At 44.8% G+C, this 20,574-nt stretch overlaps 1 protein-coding gene across 1 annotated transcript; it reads right to left on the bottom strand.

Annotated features, from left to right (window-relative positions):
* On the bottom strand, positions 2,168–8,786 carry LOC108636591. Its single transcript, XM_018052759.1, has 4 exons — positions 6,573–8,786; positions 4,763–4,887; positions 2,611–2,660; positions 2,168–2,227 (listed from the first exon to the last, which is right to left on the bottom strand). The coding sequence occupies exons 1-4, from the start codon at positions 8,327–8,329 to the stop codon at positions 2,168–2,170; spliced, it is 1,992 nt and encodes a 663-aa protein (XP_017908248.1). The 5' UTR covers positions 8,330–8,786.

Below are 20,574 nucleotides of genomic sequence, written 5' to 3'. Positions count from 1 at the left end.
CCCACATGCCACAACTAGAAATTCCATGCACCACAACAAATGATCCTGCATAACACCACAAAGACCCTGCATGCCACAACCAATACTTGATGAAGCCAAATAAACTAAATTAAAAAAAAAAAAGAACAATGTGGGTACATCATTTCAGGCTCCTACCCACAAAAACTATGATCAATTTTGCTTGAAGTCACAAATTTGGGGGGTAAATAATTAATGTTCCTAGCACCTGCCAAGCCAGGAAGAAATAATTCCTCTCTCCTTTCTAACTAACTGCACCCTCTCCCCTGCCTGTATCACAGAATTGTCTTATATGTGCTTGTCTCTCCCATTCTAGTTGAAGCTCTTTGGAGATTGAGAACGTGTCTTTACATCTTTCTAATTCTGAGATCCTAGTACAATACACGGCACAGGGAATGACTCAACAAATGTTTATGACTTAGTGAATTGAGTGAGTGAATTCAATTACAACCTAGTTTCAGAACTGAGATTTAAAGCAAAATCTTTACAAGTCAAGTTTTCTTTCAGGTATATACGAATTTTCTGAGAATTATCAGGGTCGTCTGAAAACCTATTAGAGGTCTCTTATTTATTCAAAGACAACCCCTGCAGACTGCATCACTATCCAGTGTGAGGTATATTTGAGATGACTATTCCTGGGTGAGGCATAGATTCCGTTAAAATGAAAATCACTCCATCTAAAGATCCTCAGAGATACAAATTGTTCATTTGAAACAAGGAAGAAGCACCTATTAATCTACTTTGTCTCTTCATAACTGCTTGAAGAGATCCCTTCTTCCTAAGGAAGAAGTTGGAAGGCTAGCAGGCTTGATGACCCCTTTCACGGTTATGCACCAAGCCCGTATCTCTGAACAGACCGAGAGAGCGAACAAGTCCACCACAGTAATGCAAAGGCAAGAAGGGAATTTTATTTCTAGCACGCTAGGGCTCAAGTCTCATCCGACACCGCAGAATCTGACGAGAGCCCCGAACAAAGGAGTATGGCGGCTTATATACAGGCAGTTCTTTGTCTCAGTTACAGGAGTAGCTGGCATTACATGATTGGCTAGGCAGGATGAGTGCATGTCCTGTCTCTTTCTGGTTGGTGTGTACAGGAAGTCTTCCTAATTTGGTCAAGGAATGCTGTTTTTTTTCCCAGCTAACAGGAAATATGACTCAGGTCCCTGGTGCTATGCACTTCACTGAGCCGTCCGGCCTGCCTGACATTCCCCCCTGTTCTTAGATCATACAGAGGAATCTTCCTCTGGTTCCTGAGACACAGGCTGATATTGTTGCCGAAGCACGAACAGCTGTACTGTATTTATGCATTCCTTTACAAAGGCTACAAGTCTATTGATAATGCATGGGCCAAAGGTAAGCATTAATAGAAGTACTAATAGGGGTTGCAGCAATGTGGAGATTAGGGTGGTCAACCAAGGGGACTGTTGAAACCAAGACTCAAACCACCCTTGTTGAGCTTCACGCTCTCTTTTATGTTGGGCTAATCCTTCTCTCACTTTGGCCATAGATTCCCTGACTATTCTGGTGTGATCAGCATAAAGACAGCACTCTTCTCCTAGGGTCCTCCTTGTTGCAGAAAAAGCAGATCTAAACCTCTCCTGTTTTGCAGGACCACTTCAGATAGTGAAGTTAAAGATGATTCTAAATGACTAATAGATTGTTCTATATGGGTAATGTCTTCATCTATGGCCACTCTTAAAGAGTTAAATCCTTGACTTTGCATGGACAGAGCTGCTATTCCAGTTCCAGCCCCGGCTATTCCCAGACCGAACATAGTTGCTATGGTTATGGCAGTAATGGGCTCTCTCTTAACTTTATAAGCTCTTTTTTGTTAATTAAGAGTCAATTTGTGGGCCCAATAATCATATACAGCTTCTTCTGGTCGATACAGTAGCTTTGGTATCACAGCCACCATAACACAGAATTCTTTTTTAGGGTCAAAGATTGAGCTGTGTAAGCATGGAGTCAGCCTCGTGTGTGAACAGACCCACCATCCTCCCATCCGTGGTATTAGCCACCTGGCTATGGGCAAGTCCATAGGCTCAACAACATGCACACACAGTGGAGACCTCTCTGATAATATCTTGCCCATACATAACCCTTTTCCCCATACCTCTCTCACTGTAAGGCCTACTTTTCGTTCTCCCCATCAACATTGGGGAGGATCGGTGCCGTTGGCCAGGTCATAAGAGGCGTTGAGGCCTACTGCCTCGTAATAAGGGGGAATTAAGTTGTAACATAACCAACAGGATTTAGTTGCCTCAGGATGGGTTTGATTTAAGGTAGCATAAGCTGCCTTTACTAATTTCCACAGTGGATCTGTTTGTCCAAGTTTAGCAAGGGGGCCCGCCTCTGGGTCTTTTGTTGGTCCCTGGGATGTAGGTAGGGAGGTTGTCGGGTAGAGAGTTGCATGGACCTGTTCAACGGGGTTTGGACCGATACTATACATTTGTACCGGTTCTAAAACTTGACTCACAACAATGATCCCATTATAAGTAGTCAGGTCATTTCTGGTCTGAAGTCCCCATGATATCCCATTGACCCAGGCCTTCTCTTTTTTTCTGCTTTGTCAGTGTTAAACCTTATTCTTACCTGGGCAAAGTTATGATCCTTTTCCCAATCAGAGTACGGAGGTATGGGTCCTACAAATGAGAAGTTAAGCAAGTCTCGATTTCCTACATCCCACCGTCTATACCCTGGAGTCTCCGACCCATCATTAGAAGTTACGCAGTCCCAAGATTTACAATAAGAGTCCTGTATCCCCCCACAGATCTTCCAGTTGTGCCTGGGTGCACCTGGACATGCCCAGAATGCATGATTCCGGAGGTAGCCCCTCTTCCAAGGTACATTTACCACCGGCTTAAGGTCAAAGTATAAGTCTGGCCACCAAGTATTTGGTGGATGTATTGCGGTGGTGGAGTTAAGCATCTCACGTGTTAGTCCATTTTGCAGTTTCCAGGTGATATTGACAGGTTGGTGCGGGTTCACGCTGGCAGCTTCAGAGCAGAGTAACATGGTCATCCATAAGATGGTCCAGACGAGTTGCCTTGGTCCTGTCGACGACGCCGGAGCTTCAGCCTCAGGGGGTTGGACGGGTGCAGAGACGCTTCCCATTCTTTTTTAGCGTCTTCCTGCTCTGCTGAAGTAGCTGGGCGTACGTGGTTGCAATGCATCCAAGGCCCGATACCGTCAACCTTTAGGGCAGTTGGGGTGGTAAGAAGAACAACATAAGGACCCTTCCATTTAGGTTCTAGTGCCTTGGTGTGGTGCCTTTTGACCCACACCCAATCTCCAGGGCCGATGTTATGTGAGGGGATAGTCCCCTTGTTTTGACCCTCATGTATTTCCCGGAGCAGTTTCCAGACACGAGAATGCACTTTGCCCAAAGCCATCAAAGCCTCCTGGAATTGTCCCAAAGTAGGAGGTGGAAGTTTCTTTCCTTCAAATATTGGACATACAGGGGGAGGTCGCCCATACAGAATTTCAAATGGGGTCAGATTAAGCTGATAAGGAGTATTACGTGTGCGAAAGAGGGCGAAGGGAAGGAGAGTCACCCAGTCCCCGCCAGTCTCTATAGCCAATTTAGTTTAAGTTTCCTTTAGGGTCCGATTCATTCTTTCAACTTGCCCCGAGCTCTGTGGGCTGTATTCACAATGTAATTTCCATTTGGTCCCCAGAGCCCGGGCAAGGTTCTGAACTATTTGGCTCACAAAAGCAGGTCCGTTATCAGAGCCAGCAGTCACCGGCAGGCCAAACCTGGGAACTATTTCTTCTAAAATCTTTCTAGCCACTACAATTGCAGTTTCTCCCTTAGTAGGAAAAGCTTCTACCCACCCTGAGAAGGTATCTACCAACACTAACAAGTACCAGTAACCATACTTGCCTGGTCTTACCTCGGTGAAATCTATTTCCCAGTGCTGCCCTGGCCCTTCTCCCCGATACCTCAGTCCTGCGTGTTGCCTCTTTCCTGGCCTCATCTGTTGACATGCCTTACAAGCATGTACTATGTTCTTCACAGTTGTTTGGAGCCGGGGGAATCGCAGGCACACAGTTTGAAAAAGCATCAAAGTCTTTTTCTCTCCCAGATGAGTAGACGAGTGTAGATGCTCACACAGTTGCTGTCCCAGCTGAGCAGGGAGTATCAAGTAACCATCGGAGTCTCGGTACCATCCATCCTCTCCTTGTTGGAGGTTGGGACGTTCCTGGATCCAGGCAAGGTCTGTGGATGACTACTCAGGGGTTGGGGGCAAAGTTCCCATACCTGGGGGTGGAAGTCCGATCGCCAACACTGGAGCGATGAAATCTTCATCAGCCACTTTTCGAGCTGCCAGATCTGCGGCACGATTTCCTCGTGCCATGGGGCTGTCCCCTTTTTGATGTACAGGTACATGTACTATTGACACAGCCCGAGGCAACTGCACAGCCTCCAGAAGTCAACGGATTTCTGGCAAGTTTTTAATCTCTTTTCCTTCAGCTGTCAAAAACCCCTGTTCCCGATATATCAGGCCCTGGATGTGTACCATGCCAAAAGCATAGCGACTGTCAGTAAAAATAGTTATTCTTTTTCCTTTAGCTCTCTCTAATGCTTGAATCAGGGCAATTAACTCTGCTCTTTGTGCTGAGGTGTCTGGGGAAAGAGACTCCGCCCATATCGTCCATCGAGAATCATCTACCACTGCGGCCCCCGCCCGTCTCTGTCCATCTTTTACATAACTGCTTCCATCTGTAAACCATATTAGCTCACTGTTATCCAGTGGCGTATCTGTTAAGTCCTTCCATATTGCCGTTACTCTGGCCAGTATCTCATCGCAATCGTGGAGGGGGCTATCCCCCTCCGGATTGGGCAAAAGAGTAGCTGGGTTTAGAGTGCTGGGCGTTTGAAAATGAATCCGTGAGGTGTCAAGTAGCAGGGCCTGGCAGTGTGTCAAGCGGGCATTGGAAATCCATTTACCCGGGGGTTGTTTCAGAACTCTCTCTATAGCATGAGGAGTGTAGACCAAGAGTCTCTGTCCATAAGTCAGTTTATCAGCATCATGGACTAGGAGCGCAGTGGCCGCGATGATTCGGAGGCAAGGTGGCCCTCCGGCTGCCACTGGGTCCAATTTCTTGGAAAGGTAAGCTATGGGACGCTTCCAAGGTCCCCACTTCTGTGTTAGTACCCCTTTTCCTATACCTCGCCTTTCAGCTATAAATAATTGGAAAGGCTTAGATGGGTCAGGAAGGGCAAGGGCAGAAGCTTCCAGCAAGGCACGCCTGAGCTCCTGAAAGGCCGTTTTCATTGACTCAGTCCATTTCCAGTCTTTGTTTTCTTTGATCCCTTCATACAGGGGCCTGGCCTTTTCTGCAAACCCCAAGATCCATAATCGGCAATATCCCACAGTTCCCAGAAATTCTCTCACTTGTCTAGGGTTGGCTGACTCAGGGATCTGGAGGATGGTTTCTTTCATAGCCTGCGTTAACCACCTCTGGCCCTGTTTTATCTTATAACCAAGGTATGTAACCTCTTGCTTGGCAATCTGGGCCTTTTTGGCACTGGCCCTGTAACCTAAAGTCCCCAAGGTTTGGAGAAGGTCACTTGTTGCCTCTTGGCACTCTTTTTCCATAGTCGCTGCCAGCATAAGGTCATCAACATATTGTAATAAAACAATGGTAGGGTGTTCAACCTGATACTCACGGAGGTCTTCATCCAAGCTCGTTAAACAACATGGTGATTTTGAAACCTGTGTAAGCGATCCACGTCAGTGCACAGGATTCTGACCACCTCTTCCTGCCTTGAAGCGAAGATCTCTTGCTGCAAAAGACAGACTGAAAAAATCTTTAAATCAAAACATATACAAACGTACTTGGGAAGCTTAGCAATATAAGGTAGAATATAGGATGAATATCACTCACCATTTGTTGACTTCTCGCTCTTGACCGGTCTAAATCAGTCCCCACTCTTACGGAACAGAGTATTCCATGCCCCTTCTCAACCCAGCGTATATGAGCATTGTATGTGAGGAGTACCTTGCCGAGCTCTTGACTCATGGATACTGCCGCACTCTCACCGGTGTGGCACTGGCTTTCAGTTCCACAATAATAGGGGGCCTCTGTTTGGCCAGTCCCATTCCTGCTGTTTCAGCCCAGGCCTGAGGGTATCTCTGAACCCATGGCTGTACTTTGGGACTTATTGTTGCTGGGGCCTCTGGCAAGTGCAGTCTGTATTCATCCTTTAATGCCAGAGACAAGACCTGAAGAGGATGCCCGGTTCCATCTGAAACTGACACTTGCCCATGGTCGAAATGAATTTGGGCATTTACTTTAGACAGTAAATCTCTTCCCAGCAAGGGTGCTGGACACTCAGTTATCACCAGAAAGGAATGGGTCACTTGGTGGGATCCCAAGTTCACATGCCGTTTTGTAGTCCATCCATATCGCTTAGTCCTGGTTGCTCCCTGCACCCAGCTACTTTTCTTAGACATGGGTCCATCTCTTTGGTTTAAGACTGAGTATTGAGCTCCCGTATCCACCATGAAGCCAACTGGTTTCCCCTCCACATTTATAGTTACCCAGGACTCGGGGAGGGGCGTCGAGCCCTGACCCCCCTAGTACTATCCTCACCTGCGTAGAGGATATGACTGTCTGGAGAGGGAGTCTCGTTCTTGGGATTTTGGGGCCCCTCTTTTAGGTTTTTCTTGGGGCATTTATCTTTCCAATGTCCAATCTCCTTACAAAACGCACATTGGTTTTTTTCAAGCTTACGCCTTGCAGGTTTTTCCTCAGTCTTTGAGTCTAGCTTTTTCCCTTTTTGGAACCTATTTTTGTTTTCAACTCCAGCAAAAAATATCTGAGCCAGCTCTTTTTGGTTCTTATGGTTTTCTTCAGCTCTAAATTCTCTTTCTTCCCTTCTAATGCGGTCCTCTCTCTCCTCTGGGGTCTCTCTATGATTGAAAACTCTCTCTGCTGCCCTCACTAGATCTTGCAGGGACTGTTCACCCAGCCTCTCTATCTTTTGTAACTTTCTCCTAATATCGGGGGCTGCCTGATTCACAAATGCTAGCATAACTGCTGCTCGAGACTCATCTGCCTGTGGATCCATAGGAGTATACTGTCTAGAAGCTTCCATTATCCTTTCAAGGAAGGCTGCTGGGCTCTCATTTGGCTCTTGCCTCACTGAATTTACCTTGGCCAAATTAGTTGGCTTTCTGGCGGCCGCTCTAAGGCTGGCCATAACGGTCTGGCGGTACACTCGGAGACGCTCCCTACCTTCAGCGCATTCGAAGTCCCAGTTGGGTCGCACCAAGGGGAACCCCTCCTCAATGAGGTTAGGCTGTATTGTGAGCCTCCCATCTACCCCTGGCATGTTCTTCCGAGCTTCTAACAGGATTCGCTCGTGCTCCTCTGTAGTGAAAAGCACCTGTAACAGTTGCTGACAATCATCCCAAGTGGGGTTGTGAGTAAAGAGGATAGATTCTAAAAGATCAATAAGACCCTGCGGCTTTTCAGAGAAAGAGGGAGTCTGAGTTTTCCAATTGTACAAATCACTAGTGGAAAAGGGCCAATACTGATATGTCCGTTCCCTGCCCTCTCTGGCTGGCCCCACCTGGACCAGAAACGCGTGAACAGTGGAGGAGGGAATTTCTGGGCCTTCTTCTTCCGCTGCACTGGCCATTTCCCTTGCTCTTCCCCAAGTTCCCTGGGCGGGGCCTCCTTCCCTAGGAGGAGCCGAGGGCTCCACCCTCCTCCGGGCTTCCCCCGATGAAACTTGTGGAACCTGTGGAAGCAAGGGCGGATGTGGATCCACATACGGGGGTGGGAACAACTCGGTTTCCAGGTCAATCAGATTAGGATACAGAGAAGAAGATTCCTGGAACATCGGCTTAGGTCGTTTTTCGTCCTGTTTTTCTTCTTTTTCTTCAGAAGCTTTCATGACTAGCACCTGTGGGTTTAGCGAGGTTGGAGTCGGGGAAGAGGGACGGGGAGGTTTAGGAGGTTTAGAAGGAGAGAGAACAAAGGGTTTAAGCCATTCCAGCAGGTTTCTCACTAGATCCTGCCAGACCAGAATGTAGGGAGTCTGATTCGGGTGCCCAGCAGGACTAGGGGTAAGCACCCTCTCTTTAACTGCCTGGATAATTTGGGGATTGAAGGCTCCCTCTTGTGGCCATCCGACGTCAAAGGTGGGCCACTCGGTGGAACAGAAAGTCACCAATTTGCTCTTCTTCACCAGTAACGAAAGATTCTGAGCTCTGGACTTAGAATCAGAAAAACGGTCAGTCATCAGAGACAGCGGAGTAGAAGTAGATTGCCCCATGGGTACAGAGAACACGGACATGACAACAAGATTCACACGGACAGGGCCGGCACACAGAGTCACAAAAACGACACAACAAACAGATTCCAACTCTCAATATTACTTTCAGTCTCCTTTATAGCACTAGAGACCCCTTCTCTACTTGCAAGTGTCTTACCGTCAGGACGTCCTCAGTGCCAGCTGCCAACCCGGTTCGCTACCGGGGACCCGGCCTTATGCTGGACTTGCCTCTTCACTTTACACCTAGATGCCTCCCCAGTACGATACTGGGCCCCAGACTTAATCTAGGCCTCTGCACTGCTAGCACTGGTGCTCAGAGCTCTCAACTCCTAACGAGATTATTCCCTCCTACCAGGGGAGTTGTCCTCCCTGGTAGGCCAGAGATCCTGGATGAGCCCCCAAATGTTATGCACCGAGCCCGTATCTCCGAACCGACAGAGAGAGCGAACAAGTCCACCACAGTAATGCAAAGGCAAGAAGGGAATTTTATTTCTAGCGCGCTAGGGCTCAAGTCTCATCTGACACGGCAGAATCTGACGAGAGCCCCGAACAAAGGAGTATGGCGGCTTATATACAGGTAGTTCTTTGTCTCAGTTACAGGAGTAGCTGGTGTTACATGATTGCCTAGGCAGGATGAGCGCATGTCCTGTCTCTTTCTGGTTGGTGTGTACGGGAAGTCTTCCTAATTTGGTCAAGGAATGCTGTTTTTTTCCCAGCTAACAGGAAACATGACTCAGGTCCCTGCTGCTATGGACATCACTGAGCCGTCCGGCCTGCCTGACATCACAAGAACAAGGGCATAGAGTTAAGGGGCCAACTGGGATTCTAGTTAGTTTTTCAGAAGCAAATTACAAAATATTTATCAGTGACGGTGTTTATTATATGAACCATCTCCTATTTGTGTTTCACATTTTAAATAATATTAAAATGCATACATGGACTTCCTTGGGTGGTCCAGTGTTAAGAATCCGTCTTCCAATGTAGGGGACACAAGCTCAATTCCTGATTAGGGAACTAAGATCCCATATACTGTGGAGCAACTACGCCTGCAAGCCACAACTGTAGAGCCCATGTGCCTCAAGGAAAGATCCTACATACGCAGCAAAGATCCTATGCGCTGCAACTAAGACTCAAAACAGCCAAATAAATAATTTTTTTTAGAGACGTAGGATCAAAAGCCCCTGGATTTATCTTCTAGGAAACAAGAGTGTGTAGAGACTATGGGCCACTCTATTGCTTGTAGGTCTCCTTTGGCTGTAGAGAGGCTGAAAAGATTAGAAAAGAAGGAAAAACAAGCTAATTTTCTGAAACCAGCTGCAAGGGAGAGAAGTAAAAACAATCAACTGCACTCAGCTAGCTACCTTATCTCCCAGTTGTTACCACACCAGTCTTACAGAATTAACAGTGCTTTCACTTTCAGTTTCACTTTCCCACATTATCATTTCCAAATCCAACCTTGAGGGAATTAAATAATTTGCCTTAGGTTACACAGCTAGTAAACAACAGGACAGTGACTTGAACCAGTGCATACTCAAAAGCTTTTGATCTCATATTCTTTCTCCTCAGGCTATGCAGCAGGCGTGGACCTAGACTTTAATTAATTCACTTTTCCATTATTTTAACAAACATTTATGAGCACTGTCCATGCGCCAGGCTCTTTCTTTGCCAAAAGAGGCAAGGTGAGAAGCACCTCTGGGCTGCTACACTGGGAGATCCCACACCCAGAATAAATTTCCTGACAGTAACGTCACTTTACCAACAAAGATCCGTATAATGAAAGCTATGGTTTTGCCAGTAGTCGTCTATGGATGTGAGAGCTGGGCAGAAAAAAGACTGAACGTCAAAGAATTGATGCTTTCAAACTATGGTGCTGGAGTCCCTTGGACAACAAGGAGATCAAACCAGTCATTCCAAAAGGAAATCAACCCTGAATATTCATTGGAGGGACTAATGCTAAAGCTGAAGCTCCAATACTTTGGCCACCTGATGTGAAGAGCCAACTCACTGGAAAAGACTCTGGTGCTGGGAGTTGACTCACTGGAAAAGACTCTGATGCTGGGAAAGATGGCGCGCAGGAGGAGAAGGCAATGACAGAGGATGAGATGGCATCACTGGCATCAGAGGATGTTGGATGGCATCACTGACTCAATGGACATGACTATGAGCAAACTCCAGGAGATGGTAAAGGACAGGGAAGCCTGGCATGCTGCATTCCCTGGAGTTGCAAAGAGTTGGACATGACTGAGCAACTGAACAACAAAGCAGCCTTTATATTTGAAGAATCTTTCTTTCAGCTGATATTTTTTTCTGATTTTACCTAAAAATAGTTTCATCTATATCCCTGTTATAGGAGGATAAATTTTCTAGCACAAACAAGATTGATTCTGTCTAGTGTAGGAAGGGCAAGTTAATGGAATATTTGAGTTAATGATGCTTCCAACAATAAGGTCTATTTAGTAACTTGCTTCATAGAACAAACTGTGCCCAGAACAATATGCTCACTTGTCTTATACTTCCCTACATGGAATACAACAGTTGGTCACTTTGGATTTTAAAATCTGAATAATATTAGTGCAAATGCTTGAAAATTCAGCTAAATATCTATGGGCTCCCTAATAAACAGCCAAATGCCAACCCTTCTTCATCCCCATTGAGAAGTGAAGTGAAAGTCACTCAGTCATGTCTGACTCTTTTCAACTGCATGGACTAGAAAGTCCATGGAATTTTCAATCCAGAATACTGGAATGGGTAGCCATTCCCTTCTCCAGGGGATCTTCCCAAGCCAGGGATTGAACCAATGTCTCCTGCATTGCAGGCAGATTCTTTACCAGCTGAGCCACCAGGGAAGCCCTCATCCCCATTACATGAATGCAACTCTAAGCATTCCATAAACGGTGGCTGCAGTTGGTGCCTTTCATGTTTCATCCCAACTAATCGCTTTACCAGCCCTGTGAAATCGATGCTAAAATAACTAAAATATAATTGTCTAATACATATTGGTGGCTTCCTCACAGTAAAGAACCCACCTGCCAATGCAGGATATGTGGAAATGCAAGTACGAGCCCTGGGTTGGGAAGATCCCCTGGAAAAGGAAATGGCAACCCACTCCAGTATTCTTGCCTGGGAAATCCCATGGACAGAGAAGCCTGGTGGGCTTCAGTACACCGGGTCACAAAAGAGTCGGACATGACTGAGCAACTAAACAACAATAGAATATATTTGCACTTATTATGTGCCAGGGGCTGCATGGTGCTGGAGCACTCACCTACAGCCAGACATCCTGGAATGTGAAGCCAAGTGGGCCTCAGAAAGCATCACTACGAACAAAGCTAGTGGAGGTGACGGAATTCCAGTTGAGCTATTTCAAATCCTGAAAGATGATGCTGTGAAAGTGTTGCACTCAGTATGCCAGCAAATTTGGACAACTCAGCAGTGACCACAGGACTGGAAAAAGTCAGTTTTCATTCCAACCCTAAAGAAAGGCAATGCCAAAGAATGCTCAAACTACTGCACAATTGCACTCATCTCAGTTCAGTACAGTTCAGTCGCTCAGTCATGTCTGACTCTTTGCCACCCCATGAATCGCAGCACGCCAGGCCTCCCTGTTCATCACCAACTCCCGGAGTTCACTCAGACTCATGTCCATCGAGTCAGTGATGCCATCCAGCCATCTCATCCTCTGTCGTCCCCTTCTCCTCCTGCCCCCAATCCCTCCCAGCATCAGACTCTTCCAATAAGTCAACTCTTCGCATGAAGTGGCCAAAGTACTGGAGTTTCAGCTTTATCATCATTCCTTCCAAAGAAATCCCAGGGCTGCTCTACTTCAGAATGGACTGGTTGGATGTCCTTGCAGTCCAAGGGACTCTCAAGAGTTTTCTCCAACACCAGTTTAAAAGCATCAACTCTTCGGCGCTCAGCCTTCTTCATGCTAGTAAAGTAATGCTCAAAATTCTTCAAGCCAGGCTTCAGCAATACGTGCACTGTGAACTTCCAGATGTTCAAGCTGGTTTTAGAAAAGGCAGAGGAACCAGAGGTCAAATTGCCAACATCCACTGGATCACTGAAAAAGCAAGAGAGTTCCAGAAAAACATCTATTTCTGCTTTCTTAACTATGCCAAAGCCTTTGACTGTGTGGATCACAAGAAACTGTGGAAAAGAAAGAGATGGGAATACCAGATCACCTGACCTGCCTCTTGAGAAATCTGTATGCAGGTCAGGAAGCAACAGTTAGAACGGGACATGGAACAACAGACTGGTACCAAATAGGAAAAGGAGTACGTCAAGGCTGTATATTGTCACCCTGCTTATTTAACTTCTCTGCAGAGTACATCATGAGAAACGTTGGGCTGGAAGAAGCACAAGCTGGAGTCAAGATTGCCAGGAGAAATATCAATAACATCAGATATGCAGATGACACCACCCTTATGGTAGAAAGTGAGGAAGAATTAAAGAGCCTCTAGATGAAAGTGAAAGAGGAGAGTTAAAAAGTTGGCTTAAAGCTCAACATTTAGAAAACTAAGATTATGGCATCGGGTCCCATCACTTCATGGCAAATAAATGGGGAAACAATGGAAACAGTGGCAGACTTTATTTTGGGGGGCTCCAAAATCACTGCAGATGGTGAGTGTAGCCAAGAAATTAAAAGATGCTTGTTCCTTGGAAGGAAAGTTAGGAACAACCTAGACAGCAAATTAAAAAGCAGAGACATTACTTTGCCAACAATGATCCACGTAGTCAAGGCTATGGCTTTTCCAAGAATCATGTTTGGATGTGAGAGTTGGACTATAAAGAAAACTGAGCACCGAAAAATCGATGCTTTTGAACTGTGGTGTTGGAGAAGACTCTTGAGAGTCCCTTGGACTGCAAGGAGATCCAACCAGTCCATCTTAAAGGAAATCAGTCCTGAGTGTTTCATTGGAAGGACTGATGCTAAAGCTGAAACTCCAATACTTTGGCCACCTGATGCAAAGAGCTGACTCATTGGAAAATACCCTGACACTGGGAAAGATTCAAGGTGGGAGAAGAAGGGGACGACAGAGGATTAGATGGTTGGATGGCATCACCGACTCAATGGACATGAGTTTGGGTGGACTCTGAGAATTGGTGATGGATAGCAAGGCCTGGTGTGCTCCAGGCAATGGGGTCACAAAGAGTTGGACACGACTGAGTGACTGAACTAAACTGAACTGATTATGTGCCAGGCATTATGCTGAACATTTAACATGTCTTCTCACTCATTCATTTATTCAACAGTTATTTATTGAGTATATTAATTTCCAAGAAAGCGGATTAATCCCTAAGGATACAACAAGCAAACCAAATACGACCCTGACATCATGGAGGCTGCTTTCCAGGTGGGTGGAGACAGTAATAAAAAAGAAAACAAATAATAATTAGATGATTACAGATGATGATAGTACTAGAAAGCAAAATAATTAAATGAAGATATAAAAAATACCCAGAGAGGGGATGTCTACTTTAGGGAGCATGATCAGAGAAGACTCTTTGGAATAGTGACACCCAAACTAAGGAAGAACACAAAGGACACAGCCATGCATAGACCTGGAGGAAGAGATCCCGGACAGAGAGAACAACGGCAAAGACCCTGAGGTGGGAAACAGCCTGCTTGCTCGATGAGCAGAAAAGATGCCAGAGGTAGGGCAGTCCAAGGTGAGTCTAGAAAGGTAGGTGGGAGCCAGATGATGCAGGGCCTTGTGGTCCAAGGTGAGGAATTGTGATCCTGTTTTAAAGCCACATGAAAGCACTGAATGTTTTAAGCAGAGGTATGGCATGATCTGATTTCTGCTTTTTAAAGATGATACTGGTTGCTGTGTGGGGAATGAACTTTAGATAAATAAGTGAGAGTGGAAGTGGGGACAGTAATGAGATGGCCATTACTGCCACCCAGATCAGAGATGGTGGAGGCTTGGCCCAGGAAGCTAATGGGGGGAGTGGAGGAAAGTGGGCAAAACTGAGATGTGCTGTAGCCATGGAACTAAAGGGATTCACAGAAGAATTTAATATGAGAAATGACCTCACGGGGTTGACAAACTTACTGCCCACTTATTATCCCTTTAAAATTTTTTTTAACCTGAAACTTAAGATGTTAAATTATATTCAGTTCTATCTGAATAAAATGGGAAGGAGGGAGGAAATTACAGGTAAAAGCTAGAGAGTGGAAGCACTGAGAATCACACCAGGTATGCTTGATTCGAAGCCCTTAACCACTGTGCTCCACTGCTTCACATGCTTCTCTGCTCCTCATTCAGAGCTTCTCCAAGTAATCTCAGGTTTTTCTTGCCTTCTGCATCTGGTCCCTGACCTTTCAGTTTTCAGCCAGGACTGTCACGTGCAGCTGTGTGCACTGTATACTGCACAACCAGGGGTAAGGGCGGGGAACATAGACTACTGTGGAGGTTTTAAAGACAGATTTAGGGACTTCCCTGGTGGTCCTGTGGTTAAGAATTCACCTTGCAATGCAGGAAACATGGGTTCCATCCCCAAGTCAGGGAATTAAGATTCCACATGCCACAGAGCAACTAAACCCGTGTACCACAGCTATAGAGTTGGCATACAACTAAAGATCCAGCATGACTCATTAAAGGACCTGTGTGCACAGAGAAGGGAACAGCTACCCACGAGAATCCCATGGACAGAGGAGCCTGGTGGGCTACAGTCCATGGGGCTGTGAAGAGTCGGACACGACTGAACAACCAACACTGCCTCTTCAGGTAGTTCTCCGGCGTGGCCAGGTTTTGCAAAGACTGCCTTCGTGTTTGTCCCTGACTTGCTGCAGAAAAAAGACCCATGTTGGGATTAAAAGCTAGGTTCCTGCATCTTCTTCAGGAAATGTCTCTCACACACACAATATGAAGTTTACATTTTTCCTCTGTGCATTTTCTGGTAGGCAATAACTGAATGATATTTTCTGGATGTCTGCAAAATACAGCAATAAGTATATATTGAATTTGCATATAAGACATTTTGTGATCTTAGGAAACTGGGATTCAACATGATGGAAGTGAGTACTGTGAACATATACATTTATTTTCTGTGATTTCACATTAGCAGTAACAAATTTAATTGGCATCTTCTCTGATTCTGGAGAATGTAAAGAACATCCCAATAAATTAATAAATGATAGCTTTAGATTTATCAGTGATCAAGGCTGCAAAATTAATAGCTAAAGAAAATATAGCAGAGCAAAAATAGAGCCATTTATTCTGCTGGAGTTCAATTCAGGGAAACAAGGCAGTCAGCAAAATACCAGCATCAAAGATGCTAGCGGAGAGGGTTTCTGGGAAGAATAAAGGAAACTGCAGTTTTCTAATTAACACTGCAACGAATACTAAAAATGACCTTAAAGGAGAGCTTAAAAGGTATTTTAATGAGTTTTTGGCAGGGGCTGCAGATGAGCCCTTTTTTGTAAGTGAAGAGAAATGTCTTAAAATTAACCAAGACTTATGATCATCATATTGGAATCATATTTCAGGGAAATAAAACCCTTTGCTGGGAAGTTAAGCAAAAGGCCCAGTAGGAATACTAATCAAGCTTGTATCTTATTCTAATAACTCTAAGAAGAGGCAGATTCCTGAAGTCTAATTATTATGGCATTGTCTCCTTTTAACCTTCTTTCAGAGAAACTGTCACTGATTTTCAACACACATACAATACAGACACAGACACCCCACTTCATCATTATTACCTGTCTACCTCACTGTCTTTATCTTCCTCTCCAGTAGTTCTTCCGATTCTTTCCTAATCCAAGCATCTCTCATGTTTTGTAATGCCTTCACTTGCACTAGACTTCTAGTTTAACATAGTATTTGCTACCAATTTTCTATGAAAATATCTCTGTAGATGGACAAAAACAGCCAACATTCTAGCTTGTATCCCTGAGCCCACAACAAACTGGCCCAAGGCGCAGTCACTTCTGAGCTTGAGACTAGAGTCAGCTGGTCATTTCTGCAGCGGATCCTTTGTTTTATGGGAAAAATCCTTTACTTGTTTCTCTTCAGCCTTCTTCCATATGCTTTAGATGTTTCAGAAAGTATTCAAATCTTTCTTTACACTGTTCCCTCCCCTTCAGCTGTTGTTGTTTAGTTGCTTAGTCACGTCCGACTCTTTTGTGACCCCAGGGACTGTAGCCTTCGAGTCTCCTCTGTCCGTGAGATTTCCCAGGCAAGAATACTGGAGTGGGTTGCCATATCCTTCTCCAGGGGATCTTCCCAACCCAGGGACTGAGCCTGCATCTCCTGCATTAGCAGGAGGATTCTTTGCCTCTGAGCCACCAGGGAAGCTCTTTCAGTACTAACATGGAATTCTTCCTATCATTTTACTTAGCCTATCATTTCAGGTAGAAAAGTAAAAACAACTTGTGGGCTCAGAATTGATGTGTTTATTTTTAAAAGGACTGACTGTTGACCCATTTCCCTAAAACTATAATATTGGCTTGGGGTTCCTCCAGGACCAGTTAGTGGTTGGTCTGGAAAATCTACATGGAGCCCTCGGAGGGAAAAAGATACTGGATGTCTCAGTTTTGAAGGGCAAAACTAGCTCTTGATCATCTGTAATAAGTGTTGTGTCTTCTGGGAAAACTTTAATAGCAAAAATCCAAGTAGAAATTTTCATTTTATTAATAGAGCTAGATAAATGTTATGTAAATTATTTCAGAACAAAAATAAGTGATTTGTCATCAAGAAACTGGGAATATTTCTAGACAATTCATCCATAGCATAACCCATGAACCTCAGGCAAAACCCTATTTAGCTCAACAGCTTTGCCAAGAAGGGAGTAAAAGGGTCTAGGAAAATCTCTCAAGTAGGATTCCCTGAAGAATCCCATCAGTCTGGGGATCCTGTCTAGACTTTAGATTGGAGCAGAGATGAACTGTGAAGGCGGAGACCAAGTTAGAACCATGTAACTCAGAGTGTGGTCCTTGGAACAGCAGCATCCTGGGAGCTTGTTGAAAAGCAGAACCACACACTGTATTCTGGAATTAGTGAACCATAGTCTCCCTATTTAACAAAAGCCTCGGGTCATTTGTACATCTTCTTAAAGTCAGAAGGGCTCTACCCTGGAAGTATCTTCTCTAAGTGGGAGCTGAAGACAAGTGGGACAGCTTCCCATCCCTCTAGTTCCTCCTCCTCCTCTTCACTTTCCTGGGCCATAAGGGTTCCCCTTCAAGGTAGGGGCCTGGGGTGATTTCAAAGACCAAAGTAAGTGCTGCAACCTCCCCAAATTCCAGAAGCTGCCACGCAAATTTATCAGGGGAAGGTGATCTGAATTCTATTAAGATAAAACTAGAGAAAAGGCACAGACTTCTAAGAATCCCATATTCTTCAATACTTTTTAAGTTGCAATAGCAAAAAATTCCAGTTCAAACAAGAGTAAGCAACAAAAAGAATTTATCAGTTCATTTAACTGAAAAGTGAGGGTGTGGAGCAACTGCAGGCACAGCTGGGTCTGTGTATTTAAATCAGCTAGGAAAGATTGAGGGCAAAAGTAAAAGAGGGCTTCGGAGTGTGAGATGGTTAGATAGCAAAGCATGGGGTTGCAGTCTGTGGGGTCGTGTTATAGAAATGCCTGGGTGCCTCTGCCTTTTCAGCATCTGTTTTTCTCTTTGCTGGCTTCTTTCTCTGGAAGGTTTGTGTCTTAGCACAGCTCCAAGTTCCAGGTCTTCCTCTTCTCAGTTCTAAGTCCACAAAAAGAGAGAAGGCTTCTCTCCCTGAAGTTTCCTAAGACTCTAGATCTGAGTTTTATTGCCTCTATTCCAATTTGGGTCACATGCTCATTCCTAAACCAATCACCTGGTGGCCTGGTGGAAGTGATCTTCTGCATCTCAAGCCCACTCTTGGAGCCAAGGATAAGGTCACTGTCACATGAAGTACTTAAACTGAGAGTGTGGGAGAAGTGGTACCCCCTCCTCAGAGAAACTGGGAGCAGATGGCAGAGGAAGGAGAGATTGATACTGAGATTTTTTTTTTTTTTTTTCAAAAAAAGCAACAGCTATTCATGAATGCATTTTCCTATTGGCTCAGTGGTAAATAATCCGCCTGCCAATGCAGGAGACCCGAGTTCAATGCCTGGGTGAGGAAGTTCCCCTGGAGAAGGAAATGGCAACCCACTCCAGTATTCTTGCCTGGGAAATCCCATGGACAGAGGAGCCAGGTGGGCTACAGCCCATGGGGTCGCAAAGAGCCAGACACGACTGAGCAACTAAATAACAACAACAAAGGCTATAGCTGCTGTCTGCTATCAAATGAAGTCCATAGTTGTTATCTCCCCCCACAGAGGGGCCCTCTCCAAAAAAACAACTCAGACATTTATTAAAGCAACTGCAGTCGAGCTGCAGGGCAAGGAATCGGACCCCTAGTCTACTGCCCTGGCATTTGGGGGGTGTCCATTTTATCTATAGCGTAAGTTCAAGTTATATTTAAAGCTATGTTGATTGGCAGCACTGCTTGCTTACTTTTCCCGAATGACAATATTTGAACCAATGACCTGCCTTAAGAAAGGTGAAAATCATTAGCCAATGAAATTATAGAAAAAAGTCATCATGAGGCTGTCAGAGGCCCAACCAAGGCTGTGACATGCGCCACTTTTGTCCTAATTAGTGTCCAGTGCCACCTCCGAGGAGCTAACATGGGAGGTTTTAGCCTTGGTCAAAGTTCTCCACCACCTCTAATGCCTCTGGGAAGTGTGAGTTTGCCTCAAGGAAACACTGATTTCTCTGTTTGAAAAATGTGACTACAGAGCTGTGGGTCGCCTTTGGAGGCGTTCGATTTTGTTCTCCACTACTCAACTCTCAAGTGAACTATTCTGTACAAATCTACTTTAATTATGTATTAATTTCAATATTATTACATGCAGAACATGACTGCTGCTCTTTAAAAATTAATCTGGAATCTATTGGTTTTATTTAGTATGCATTATAAGGCAGCGTTCACTTTTTTTTTTAAAAAAGGCCTCCAGATAAATGTGTTGCTCCACATAATGTAGAGCAATCACAAGTAGTAATTTGCTAGAAACAGAAATACTTTAATAAGAATTCTGCCTGCCTTTTCCCTTCCTTTCTTTCTTTGGCAGCTTCATTCATAACCGTCAATAATGAAAGGGCAGAAGGAAGAACTGACAAGGAAGTACAGCAGTGGAGGGCCCTGCTGTTCTGGGCTGTTGTTGGATACCAGAACCCTACTCTCATTTTGCTACCAAAAGGAATTATGTTGTGTCCTCATTTTTAAAAGCACTGCTCTGGAAGTTTTGCAGCAGGAATGCCTTGGTTTAGATGTTGACAGGAAGCCCAGTGATTTACTTCACATCCATTTGGGTACTTTTCCAGGCAGATAGGTGCAGAGCCAAAAAACACCATGTAGGAACTTCCCTGGTGCTTCAGCGATTGCTGAAGCTGAAGCTCCAATAATACTTTAGCCACCTGATGTGAAGAGCGGACTCACTGGAAAAGACCCTGAGGCTAGGAAAGATTGAGGGCAAAAGGAGAAGTAAGCAGCAAAGTGTGAGATGGTTAGATAGCAACACCAACTCAAGGGACATGAACTTGAGCAAACTCCAGGAGATAGTGGAGGACAGAGAAGCCTGGTGTGCTGCAGTCCATGGGGTCGCAAAGAGTCAGACACAGCTGAGCGACTATAAACAACAACCACCAGTGGTTAAGAATCTGCTTTGCAATGCAGAGGACGTTGGTTCAATCCCTGGTCTGGGAACTAAGATTCCACATGCTAGAGAGCAACTAAATCAACACGCCACAACTACTAAGCCCTCAAGCCACAGAGAGCCCATGCACCACAGTGGAAGATTCTGCATGATGCAACAATGAACCCACTTGCCACAACTAAGATGGGACGCAAATGAATATCTTTTTTTTCTTTTTTTTTAATTAATTTCTTTTTTAATTGAAGGATAAATGCTTTACAGAATTTTGTTGTTTTCTGTCAAACATCAAAAGGAATCAGCCATAGGCATACATATGTCCCCTCCCTCTTGAACCTCTTTCCCACCTCCCTCCCCATCCCACTCCTCTAGGTTGATACAGAGCCCCTATTTGAGTTCCCTGAGACATACAGCAAATTCCCATTAGCTACCTACTGTGCGATGTATGGAGAGAGTAGAAAATAATTTTTTTAAAAATACTGCTTAAATTATGTGTGGGAAGAATCACATGGGATTGCAAAGATAAATAAAACTTTAAACTGTTTTAGTCTAAATCTGAAAATAACAGTTAACACTTATAGAAACCTTGCTACATA

Source organism: Capra hircus, chromosome 8, assembly GCF_001704415.2.
Source record: "Capra hircus breed San Clemente chromosome 8, ASM170441v1, whole genome shotgun sequence".
Lineage (NCBI taxonomy): Eukaryota > Metazoa > Chordata > Mammalia > Artiodactyla > Bovidae > Capra > Capra hircus.
The sequence above is the reverse complement of the archived record's forward strand: the minus strand, read 5'-3'. Positions and strand labels throughout refer to the sequence as shown.